The 10,607-nt window shown below is 61.1% G+C and overlaps 1 protein-coding gene across 4 annotated transcripts; it reads right to left on the bottom strand.

Moving 5' to 3' along the window:
• Positions 1–661: 661 nt before the first annotated feature.
• Positions 662–10,478, bottom strand: ATP8B2 (ATPase phospholipid transporting 8B2). 4 transcript variants are annotated; one of them, XM_030965483.1, is made up of 27 exons: positions 10,136–10,478; positions 9,248–9,306; positions 8,481–8,594; positions 8,233–8,331; positions 8,015–8,076; positions 7,832–7,904; positions 7,395–7,468; positions 7,175–7,254; positions 6,805–6,963; positions 6,638–6,726; positions 6,368–6,564; positions 5,450–5,658; positions 5,260–5,303; positions 5,020–5,185; positions 4,760–4,948; positions 4,438–4,553; positions 4,133–4,297; positions 3,944–4,055; positions 3,714–3,819; positions 3,454–3,595; positions 3,192–3,375; positions 2,778–3,001; positions 2,408–2,491; positions 1,996–2,241; positions 1,771–1,909; positions 1,557–1,687; positions 662–1,465 (listed from the first exon to the last, which is right to left on the bottom strand). In XM_030965483.1, the coding sequence occupies exons 1-27, from the start codon at positions 10,164–10,166 to the stop codon at positions 1,178–1,180; spliced, it is 3,582 nt and encodes a 1,193-aa protein (XP_030821343.1). In that variant the 5' UTR covers positions 10,167–10,478; the 3' UTR covers positions 662–1,177. The 4 variants fall into 4 exon arrangements, with proteins under 4 accessions (XP_030821343.1, XP_030821346.1, XP_030821345.1 ...); XM_030965484.1 differs by having other exon boundaries at positions 663–1,465; positions 7,395–7,465; positions 10,136–10,477; XM_030965486.1 differs by lacking the exons at positions 9,248–9,306; positions 10,136–10,478 and adding an exon at positions 8,691–9,137 and having other exon boundaries at positions 7,395–7,465.
• Between the last annotated feature and the right edge of the window lie 129 nt (positions 10,479–10,607).

Here is a 10,607-nt window from a genome sequence, read left to right as displayed (position 1 = left end):
CGGAGCGGCACGTGCGCCCGGGGCCGGGCGGGCAGCACCGCCCCGGCCCTGCCCCCGCTGCCCGGGACCTCCGCCGTGCCCTCCCCCTCCCCGGACACGGCACGATCTCCTCAGAACATTTTCTTTTTTTAAATTATATATATTAAAAAAAAAGCTGTTTTGGGGTTGTTTTTTTTTTTCCTCAAGAACCATAAAATGATACCATTCGGCCAGACAGAAACGTGCCATAAATTATCCAGCTCGATCCGCGGCCCCTCCACCGAAACAACCCTAAAACCCCCCCAAATCCCCTCCAGCCCTCGCCAACACCCGTCTTAACAAGCTCCTCTTTGGTATCGCGTCCCCGGGAGCCCAACAGCCCCCGAGGCTCCCCAGGGTCCCCATTGCCCACCCACACTTCAGCAGTGCGGTCCCGCAGGAGCTGGAGAGGAGGAGGAGGAGGGAGGAAGCAGAGGCCGAGCGTTGCGCAAGACCACGCGTGGGAGTGAATCACGGCAGCCGCCAAACCCCAGCCTCCCTGTGGTTCAGAGCACTTCCCCTTTCCGACCCAGCACCCGCCGTCCTGGGGAACCCTGAGGAGGGTGACCTTCCTCCTCCCTTCTCCCTGTACCCAGCCAAGAAATGAGTCGCTCTGTAAACGGAGAGGTTTTTCCTTACCTTTTTTTTTGTTTGTTTGTTTTGGTTGCTATTTTTTGGGGGAGGAGGGGGGTATTTTTTTTCCTTTTTTTTTTGTTTATATATAAAAAAAAGACACATGGGTGAAGGCCACAGAGAGGCCACAGTCCTCCCACAGCCCTGCACCTCTGGTACGATACATTCATGTGCGACGGGGCATTTGCACTCAGTGGAATTGAATACTGATGGAGGAGTGAATGGGGAGTGGGAGGGGGCTGATGTGATGACATCCATCCATCCATCCATCCATCCATCCATCCATCCATCCATCCATCCATCCATCCATCCATCCATCCATCCATCATCCTCCCTGGAGAGGGACAGACTGTATTTTTGGCTAGAAGGCGACAGTCCAGACTCCTCCAAACCTCAGCACTGGCCCCCACATCACCTCTGCTCCTACCACGAGACCCTGCTGACAAGGGGCTTTGCCCTTCTCAGGGCCAGGGGCAGAGGAGGGGAGCCCCCAGCTGCACAGGAGGGGATGTGACCCCCTCCAGCCTCACACCCTGAGAGTCTTGTCAGCCGCACCACTGGGGCTGCCGGCGCTGCTGCCCTCGCCGCCCTTCTTCTTCCGCAGGGTGTCAATCCAGCTGGCGCTGGGGCGGGGGGCAAAGCTGGACAGTGCCAAGGAGCTAAGCCTCATGTTCTTGCCAGACATGATGAGCTCCCCAAAGCCCTCCTGATGGGAGAAGGCGTAGCCAGAGCGGCGCGAGCCCGCGCGCCCTGCGTGCCGCATGCACCGGTGCTGTGTCTTCTGCTTCTTCCGTACCAGCTGAGTGTAACGAACCTGAGGACACAGCACAGGCTCAGGGCCCTGAGGAACCCCCTCTCCTCAGGGCTGGGACCCTGTGACTGCTCCTACAGCCACACACTCTCACCGTATCCGAGAGCTCTGGTTTCAGGTCCAGCTTAAGGAAGCGAAAGGCCACAACGGGCACGATACAGACAACGGCGGTGAGGGCGATGGTCAGCCAGACCGTGGGCTGGGCCAGCGTGTTCTGTGCGTTACCTGGGGGAAAGAATGAACCCAGTGAGAGCCAGGCCAGGGCAGCTCCTGCTGGGGTGGGGAGCATGGGACACACAGGGACTCACCAACAAAGCGGAACTGGTTGGGGAACATCCGGAAGAGGCCGTCGCTGTGCATGGTGAAGAGGATAGCGAAGTAGGCGGCCAGGCTGCCCCAGATGAAGAAGTGGTTGATGGCCGTCCAGAATCCTGTGTCTAACCCGATCTGGTGGGGGAGATGCAGGAAGAGACAGGGCTCAGGGGATGCCTGAGGTGCCCCGAGGGTCTGGGGCTGAGTAGCCACATCCCTACCTGCACACTGACGACAATCACGAGGGAGGTGGCCACAGTGACGGCGAAGGACTGGTAGTCGGCCAGCTGGGCACCGTCATCACGGGTGGCGTCAGCGAAGACACCGTAGGGGATGAAGAACATGAGGATGGAGGTGTAGATGCCCTGGGCAATGCAGATGAAGAACTCCCGCTTGTTGAAGAGCAGGTTCAGCTGCCCAGGCTCATAGAGTTTGGGGTACTCCATGCTCCGCTGCTCCGGCACATCCTGGGGGCATGGGCACCTCCCTTTAGCCCTGGGTGGGAGCAGCCTCCACCAGAGCCCATGGAATGACAAGGACAGCCCGATTCAGGCACCCAGGCAGCCCTTCTTCCCACAGGGCGGGTACAGACTCCTCACACACCCAGGGACCTCTCACTACCCCCCGCCATACCTGGTCAAAGACACCCATAGCGAGCACAGGCAGCGACGTGTAGACAATGTTGTACAGCGTGATGAAGTACTGGTCATACACTGTCTGTATGGAACAGAGCACTCAGCAGGGCACAAACCTGCCCACCCTGTGCCCCAGCCAGCCCCCGAGTCCCTGTGCCCACAGCTGCAGGGACAGGAGAGCTGTCTCAGCCCCCCAGGACTGCCCACCCTGACCACAGGCTCCTCACACACTGCACGCTGGATGCCAGGCTGTGCCTCCTGGCTCAGGATGAGTCCCCACGGGGAGTCCATGGACCTGAACATGCTTCAGAGCCGAGGGGCCCTGCAGGAAAACCCTCCCCAGCTCTCAGTGAGAAAAGCCAACCCACCTGTGCTGAGAAGCCACAGAAGAAGCCAAACCAGAAGTGGACCATGGTGAAGGCGAAGTTCTTATAGAAGAAGTAGCAAAGAAACTTGCACATGCGCAGGTAGGACCAGCGCCCGTGCACCAGGAGCAGGCGCTGCAGGAACTTGAACTGGGAGAAGGAGTAGTCGGAGGCCAGCACGGCCTGGATGCCTTCCTGCCCACTGATGCCCACCCCAATGTGGGCAGCTGTGGAGGGAAGGAGAGATAGGTAAAGAGAGGGCTGCCAGGAGCACAGGGGAGGAGAGCAGCACCCCCAGCACAGGCACTTTGTTCCTGTGGGGCACAGAGGGGTGAGCACAGAAGCTCCCACGGGCCCCAGGCTGGTGCAGGGGGGTGGCCTGTCTTCTCCTGTGGTCCCCCAGATCCCAGGCCTTACTCTTGATCATGCTGACATCGTTGGCCCCATCCCCAATGGCCAAAGTGACGGCTTTCTTGTACTTCTTGACCAGCTCCACCACCTGGGCTTTCTGCAGGGGTGTCACACGGCAGCAGATAACAGCCTTGCAGGCACACGCTGTCTCCAGGAATTCCACCTCCATGTCTGCCTCCAGTGCATGGGCCTGCAAGGAGAGCAAGGGACAGCTGGGATCATGGTGCACAGCCAGGCCTTGTCCTGCCTGGCACTCCCAGGGCCCTACCAGGCTGTGCCCGTTGATGACCAGGGCGTATTCGCCCGCAATGGCTTCCAGCACTGAGGTAAGCTTGGAGGAGAGTTTCTCCTGGTAGGAGAAGCCATTGCACACAGAACGTGACGCATCCATCATCTTCTCCCGGGCTTTCCTGAGGAGAGAGGGGGCACAGGGTTCCATCTCAAGGCCTTTCCATAGCTCCAGCTCCCCCAGCTGCAGCTGTGCCCCACACTGGCACTGCTCTGTGTCCTCTGCCCCCCAACCCTCACCTTAGCTCCTCTCGCACCTCCAGCACTGTGTGGCCTGTGACCACAAACACCTCTGTCATGTCATCTGTCAGCATCTTGCAGGAGTAGCCAATGTTCACAGCTGTTTCTGAGGACAGGAAACCAGGGGCTGAGCCAGAGTCCATTCAAAAGAGAGCAGTAGGGATCCCAGGCAGGTGGAATCCAGCCCACAAACATCCTCATCTCCAGCCAGCACCTCAGCCACGCCTCACCCTGCTTGTCCCCTGTCAGCACCCAGATCTTGATGTTGGCCAGCGTCAGGATGGCAATGGTTTCAGGGACCCCCTGCTGCAGTTTGTCCTCGATGGCTGTGGCTCCAAGCAGCTTGGGGACCCAAATGGGTGGGAGGTCAGCAGGGGCTGCCCGCAGCCACCACCAGCCTCAGCCTCCAGCCCACCTACCATCATATCATGCTCCACCTCATCGTAGAGCCGAGCCAGGTGATCCTCACGGGCCTCAGGGGCACTGCCAGCTCGGTGCAGCCGCTCAGACCAGTCCTTGTAGTAGCTCTCCTCCAGGTCTCTGTAAGCCAGCACCAGTGTCCGCAGCCCCTCGCCGGCGTACTCCTGCAAGCATCAGAGCTGGAGACCTTGAGTGTGTCCCCAGACCCCAGCAGTGTTCCTAGGGCAGGGCACAAGCCCAGCTCAGGCTCCTGGGCAGCCACTCTTTCCTCCCCACGCTGCCTGCAGGACCCTGTCCTACGCACATTGAGGTGGTCGGTGGTGATGCTGGTCAGGTCCTGGTTGAGGGGGTGCAGCCGCTCCAGCAGGATGGTGTCAGCACCTTTGCAGTACAGCCGGATCTTGCCCTCAGGGCTGCGGACTGCAGGGAGGAGGGGAAAAGGTGCCTGCTCAGGGGTGCAGGAGCAGATCCTGCTCCTGCTCTGACCCCCAGCCATCAAGCTGCTGATGCCTCCACAGTCACATCCCCATCAGCGCTGGACTGGTCCCCCGACACACCACAATGAGCCACACGTGCTGCAGCCCCACGTGGCCCTCCCAGCCCCTGTGCTGTGCCCAGGACCTCACCGATGACAGACATGCGCTTGCGGATGTTGTTGAAGTCCAGGATGGCCAGCAGCTGGTAGGTGATGGCCTGGCCCAGCTCCTGCACCGTGATGGTCTTGGGCGTGCGGGACCGGAACACAAAGCCAAAGTTTCTGGCTGCTGTGACCAGCGCTCCCTCATCTGGGGACTGTGCCTTGTACAACAGCTCCCCTGCAGACAGCATGGAGGTCAGTGACAGTGTTTGTGACCCACAGGGACAGACCCTGCCCCACTCTGCCTACCTTCACTCTTCTCCTCGGACATGACGGTGTGACAGAGCGAGAGCAGGCGGAAGAACTCGTGCACGTGGAGGTCTCCCAGCTTGACGGCTTCCAGCAGGCTGGGGTCCCAGAACTGGAACCGTGGGTCTGCCAGCGGGTTGAAGGAGAAGTCTACAGGCTCTGGCCTCTGCAGGGGCAAAGTTGGGGTTATCCCCCCATGGCACTAAGCATGGGCAGGCACCAAACTGACAGCACCCTCACCTCTCCCAGCTCTGCCTTGTGACCCAGCATGTCCTGAACATCACCTGCAAAACAGGGCATGGAGTTAACTACAACAGAGACCAAACACCATGGCAGCTGCTGCTGCCCCACAACGCTCTTGCTAGGCCCCCTTGTCCCCTGACTGCCCCAAACAGAGGTGGGGAGCCCCATCCTGGCATCTGCCGCTCACCATAGCTGTGCCCATTCACAGAGCACTTGCTGAAGACCATGATATTCTGGGTGAGGGTGCCAGTCTTGTCAGAGAAGATGTACTCCACCTGCCCCAGCTCCTCGTTGAGGGTGGTGGTGCGGGCCTCAGCTGGTGTCCGGCGCTTGGCACAGTACATCTTCTTGTCCCAGTTGATGAAGTAGCTGTGCCCAAGCCGGATCACCTCAACGCTGCAGGGAGGACAGCTGGGTGTCACTGGGGCAGGGCAGCACGCTCTGCTGAGCCAGCGACAGGCACACACATGCCCACCCCAGACCCTCAGTGCCCTGGGCACTCCAGCACCCCGGGTGCCCCCCATGGCTTGCTAGCCTCCACCCCCTTCCCAGGGCAGGCCTGCAACCCATTCCTGCTGACAGCCACCGCTAAGCCAGGGCTGGGGATCAAGGCAAGGCACCCAGGGGGAAGCCCATGGGGCTCCCCAAGCATCTCACACACCTACAAACCCTGAACCCCTCCCAAGCCCACAGGGCAGACAGCAATGAGTGGGAGGGGTGGAGGTGACACATTCTTACCTCGGGGCTAAGGGTGACAGAACCCATGCTGGGGAACGAAAAGAGAGAGAAATTAAAAGAGAGAGAGAAGGGGACAGTGCAGGAGCCTGGGAGCTGCAGGAGGGCAGAGCAAAATAGCCAGCGTGCAGCCAGGGCAGGGAGAGACGAGCAGCCAGACACAGCCAGGGGGGCCCTGAGGGACCTGTGGGGTCCTTAGGTCATGGGGTGTCCCTGAAGGCAGACATGGCCTGTCACCAAGAGAGTAGCCCACACCCACCCACAGAACACACCGTTCTGCCTGTGGATCTCCATCCCTGTCTCCCATCCCCAGAGGGCACCCCTAATTTCTCATACACCCCCTGCCCAGCCCCTCTGCCCCTTGCCCTACCTCACATAGAGCGAGATGGGCACCACAGTGTTGAGGATGATGATGTATGACCAGAAGGAGAGGAAGCCAGAGAAGAAGGCACTGTGCACCCCCTCGTCCCAGGGCAAGTAGATCTGGAAGCAGACGCCCACCTCGTGCTCCCAGATGGCATTGCCAATGGCCAGGATCACTCCCATGCACACCAGGAACCCAAAGATCTGGGGAAAGAACATTACATAAGAGCCCTGACTGGGTCAGAGGCAGGGCTCCCAGGATCTCCCTTCTGCATACCCAGAGCACCAGCGTGTTCATCAGCCGGTCGATGCTCGTCCGCTTAAATTTGGTCCGGCCGCTGTTCTGCATCAGTTTTGTGTCAGGTCCTGGGGAGCAAGAAGGCATCAGGGGGTGTCTTTCCCTCCCCTGTGTGCAGCACAGCAGCAGCTGCTGCCTCAGCCCACCTGCAAAGATGACGAGGCCAAAGCACCACTCAGTGTTGCGCAGGACGCAGCCCCGCAGCAGCATGTTCTGGTTGCTCAGGGGGTACTTGTTCTCCTTCCAGTACAGTGTCCCACCAAACTTGTCCAGCTTGTTGTTGGGGGGTTCACAGATCACCTCACCTGGGTGCACAGTATGGCTCAGCTGGGACTTGCCCTCTTCATAGGGCCAGCTCCATCCCAGTGCTCCCAGCACCATCCCTGGCTCTCCAGAGATCCGCTTCGAGCCACAGAACGACAGTGCCACGTGCCTGGTGTCCTTGTCTACCAAGGGTGACAGAGGAAGGAGGGTGGGGGGCTGCCCCGTGGCAGAGGGCTGGGCACAAGCACTCACCATCAAAGCAAGCCAGCTGGCTGGTGTCCCCAAGCTCTGCGGTGACGGGGATGGCCTGACGCACCTTCATGTTGGTCTCTCTGCAGGCAGGAAGGCACCACATGGGTTAGAGACAGCCTGGCAGGGAAAGCCTTTGCAGGTGCTCCTGCCCTGCCTGCAGCCCACCCTCACTCCCACCTCTTGCCTCCCCTGGCCCCCCAAGGCGAGCAGGGACACCTACCCATCCAGCTCTGCAGTCTCTATGTAGCATAACCCATGGGGTTCGCTGCTGGAGAGGAGGAGGAGGTCAGCCTGCTGGGAGAGACTTGTGAAGGGTTGTGCCAACACTGGGGCTCCCCCATGCTTTCCCCAGGGAAGCTCCTGGCCTTTGGATGTCCATGGAACTCCCTGGAGCATCTGCACAGGCCATCCCTAACCCCATGTGTCCTTTGCACCATCGCTCCAAGTGCCCAGATCCTCAGAGTTCAAAACATGGCTCCACTATGGCCCCAACTCTCCAACCTAAATGCAACTTCCACGTTGGAAGTCCCTAATGTCCCCACCCTGGGCAGTGACAGAGGAGCACAAAAGCAAAGTGGAAGTGGCACCACACCCTTCCATGGTCCCTGTGTGCCAACCACCCTGCTGGAACCACGCTTGTCTCACGGCCGCACTCACCGCCACAAACTGGTTGTTCTCCAACTTGATGATGTCTCCAACACGGACGTTCATCCACTGCTCCTGCCGAAGGCTGCAGAGGGGACAGCAAACTGCAGTCAGGCAGGAGCCCTGCCCTGCCCACTGCAACATCCCACAGGGTCCCTGGCTCCCTCTGCACTGCTCTGTGCCCGTGACACTCACACTCCACCGATCAGGACCTGAGACTGCCGGTTGTTCACCTGGTTGTCGCTTTTATGGCGGAACTGGGAGCAGGGGGAAGAGACAGCAGTATCAGCCTCTTGGGGATGGGGTCCTGTGCTCCCCCAGCATCTCAAATGCCACGGCCCCAGACACTGCACCCCTGCACAGCATCCTAACCCCTGCCCAGTGGGCAGAGGGGCACAGGGGGAACCACTCACGTAGTCATCGGTGGCATCTTTGACAGCTGTGATGGTTAAGACAAGAACCAAAGGCACGATGGTGGTAAACCAGGAGAGTGAAGAAATCTGAGGAATCAGCTGGGGACAGGGAACAGGAAATTACACAGGAACCAGCCAGCCCCAGGCCCATACTGCCCCTGCTCGAGGGTGCCAAACCTCCCGACTCACAAAGTATGGCACTACTTGGAGCCCTCCTGTATGTCCAGGCAGGGAAGGACTGCACTCACCTGCAGGATGAGGAGGAAGAGGAAATAGGTGTTGGCCACTTCCTGGAACTGCTCGAAGAGGTTGACAGGCAGGAAGGTGACAATGTTGTACTTGGAGGTCTTGATGCAGTTGCTCTAGGGACAGATGGGACAAGAAGGGGTTTACAGGCTGCCGAGGCCCCATAACCCCCCAAGATGAGATCACTCTGGAGGGCAGGGGCTGTGGCTCACCATGCTCTTTTGGGGGGTCAGGCTCCTGCTCCTGTGCTACCTCTGCAGCTTCCTTGGGAAGCCAGTTCCTCAGGCTCAGTCACCAGCTGGTACCCTGGGACCAGCCTCCTCCAACAGCAGCACCTGGCCCCCACAAGGGTGACCCCAACCCAGACCCCCTTCTCCCCTCTCTGCAGCCAGCTCTGGAGCAGCCAAGGATAACCTCCAGCGTGAGGGGAGGTCAAGGTGAGCACTGCCCTCCCTTGGCACCTTCAGAAGCTGCTCCATGATCCACCCTGGGATGTGGGACCGGGCTGGGATCTGGGCAGAGCCGGAGGTTTCTAGGCCTTGGCCAAGGATGGGCGGGCTGAATCCTCCACATGGAGAGCACGGTGCCTGGCCGGCCCCACAGCTATATTGGCATTCATGTCATCAGCACCATTTTTTCAGGGACAAACATCTATTTTGTAGTCATAGTGCCTCCCTCCCACCCCCCCCCCGAGGTGTGGGTGATTCAGACCCCAGCCCCACAGACCTGCCCGAGGAGCCCGGGAAGGGGTTCAGCCCCCCTCACTCACTGCGTACTGGAACTTCTCGTTGTACTCCCGCGCGTTGGCTCGCACTCGACGCTCTTCCTCTACAACACAGCGCCCTGTCACCCCCATGCACCCCGACACCCTGGTATCTGCAGCCAGACAGCCCCAAAACCCTGAACCCTGACACCCCAATCTCCTCTCCATCCTGAGAGCCAGGCTAGTCCCAGAATCCCAGAAGGCAGGGATCAGGGAGTCTCCCCAGCTGTGTTATGTGTCTTGTGCTCCCCCATGCCAGCACCTGTACCCCTGCCCACCTTGAACCCCAACCTTGCTTAACTGTACCTCCACCCCCAAATTCTGCATCCCCAGATCCCCCCAAGCCGGCAGTGCAAGACCCCCAGCTCTACTTACCTGTACTCCCAGAGCCCCAGATTCTGCATCTCCCTCCTCCCCTCAAGCCTGCAGTTTGAGACCCCCAGCTCTACTTACCTGTACTCCCAAAGCCACAGATTCTGCATCTCCCTGCTCCCCGAGCTCAGCACCCTGAGGTCACCGGGCCCTTCCAGCCCAGACACTGCACCCCCAGAGGACACCTCTGCTCCCTCAGCCCTGCTTTGCTTCATTCCTGGATCCCTACACTCTGCACTCCCAGCCCCGCTTAGCTGCATCCCCATCTCTGCACTCCCGGCCCTATTTCTGCTCCTCCGCCGCACCCACCCCGCACCCACCGCCCCGCCGGGGTCGCGGAGCCGCTGCCACCCCTCGGCCATGCCCGGGGCACGGCCCCGGCCCGAGCTGCCGCTGCCGGCCCGGCCCTCCCGCCCCACCGCGTTACTGAGGCAACGCCGCACCGGGGCCCGCCCGGGACCCACCCGGGCTTCCCCCGGGCTTCCCCCGGGCCTCTCCCGGGCCCAGCGCGGCCCCGCTTACCCGGGGCTCGGCGAGCCGCGCACCGCTCCATGTCCCGCGGCCCCGCAGCCCATGGGGAGCGGGCGGGCGGCCGGGCTGGGCCGGGGCCGCTGCCTCTGCAGCCGCCTCAGCTCCCCATGGCCGCGGCGGCGCCGGTCGGCGGCGGAAGTGAGGTGGGGGGCGCGGGGAAGCGGCGGAGCGCGGCCGAGAGTGCGGCCCCGGCGGCGGCCTGGCCAGCGGGGCGGCTCCCGGGGAGCCCTGTGAGTCCGGGGGAGGGCAGAGACAGCCCCGCGGTTTACCGGGGGCAGGGCTGGGGTCCCGGGGACATCCCCGCATCACATGGGGGAGCCCCACACCAGCAGCTCGTGTCCCCCTGCAGCCAGGCCTGGCTGGCCTTCCTCCACGTCCCTGCACCCTCATGTCCACAGAGAAGACACCCCGTGCTCTCCAACCCCACACCAGCAGCTCGTGTCCCCCAGGCTGGGGTCCCCTG

The sequence above is a fragment of the Camarhynchus parvulus genome, chromosome 25 (genome assembly GCF_901933205.1).
Source record: "Camarhynchus parvulus chromosome 25, STF_HiC, whole genome shotgun sequence".
In the NCBI taxonomy this organism is placed as follows: Eukaryota; Metazoa; Chordata; class Aves; order Passeriformes; family Thraupidae; genus Camarhynchus; species Camarhynchus parvulus.
The sequence above is the reverse complement of the archived record's forward strand: the minus strand, read 5'-3'. Positions and strand labels throughout refer to the sequence as shown.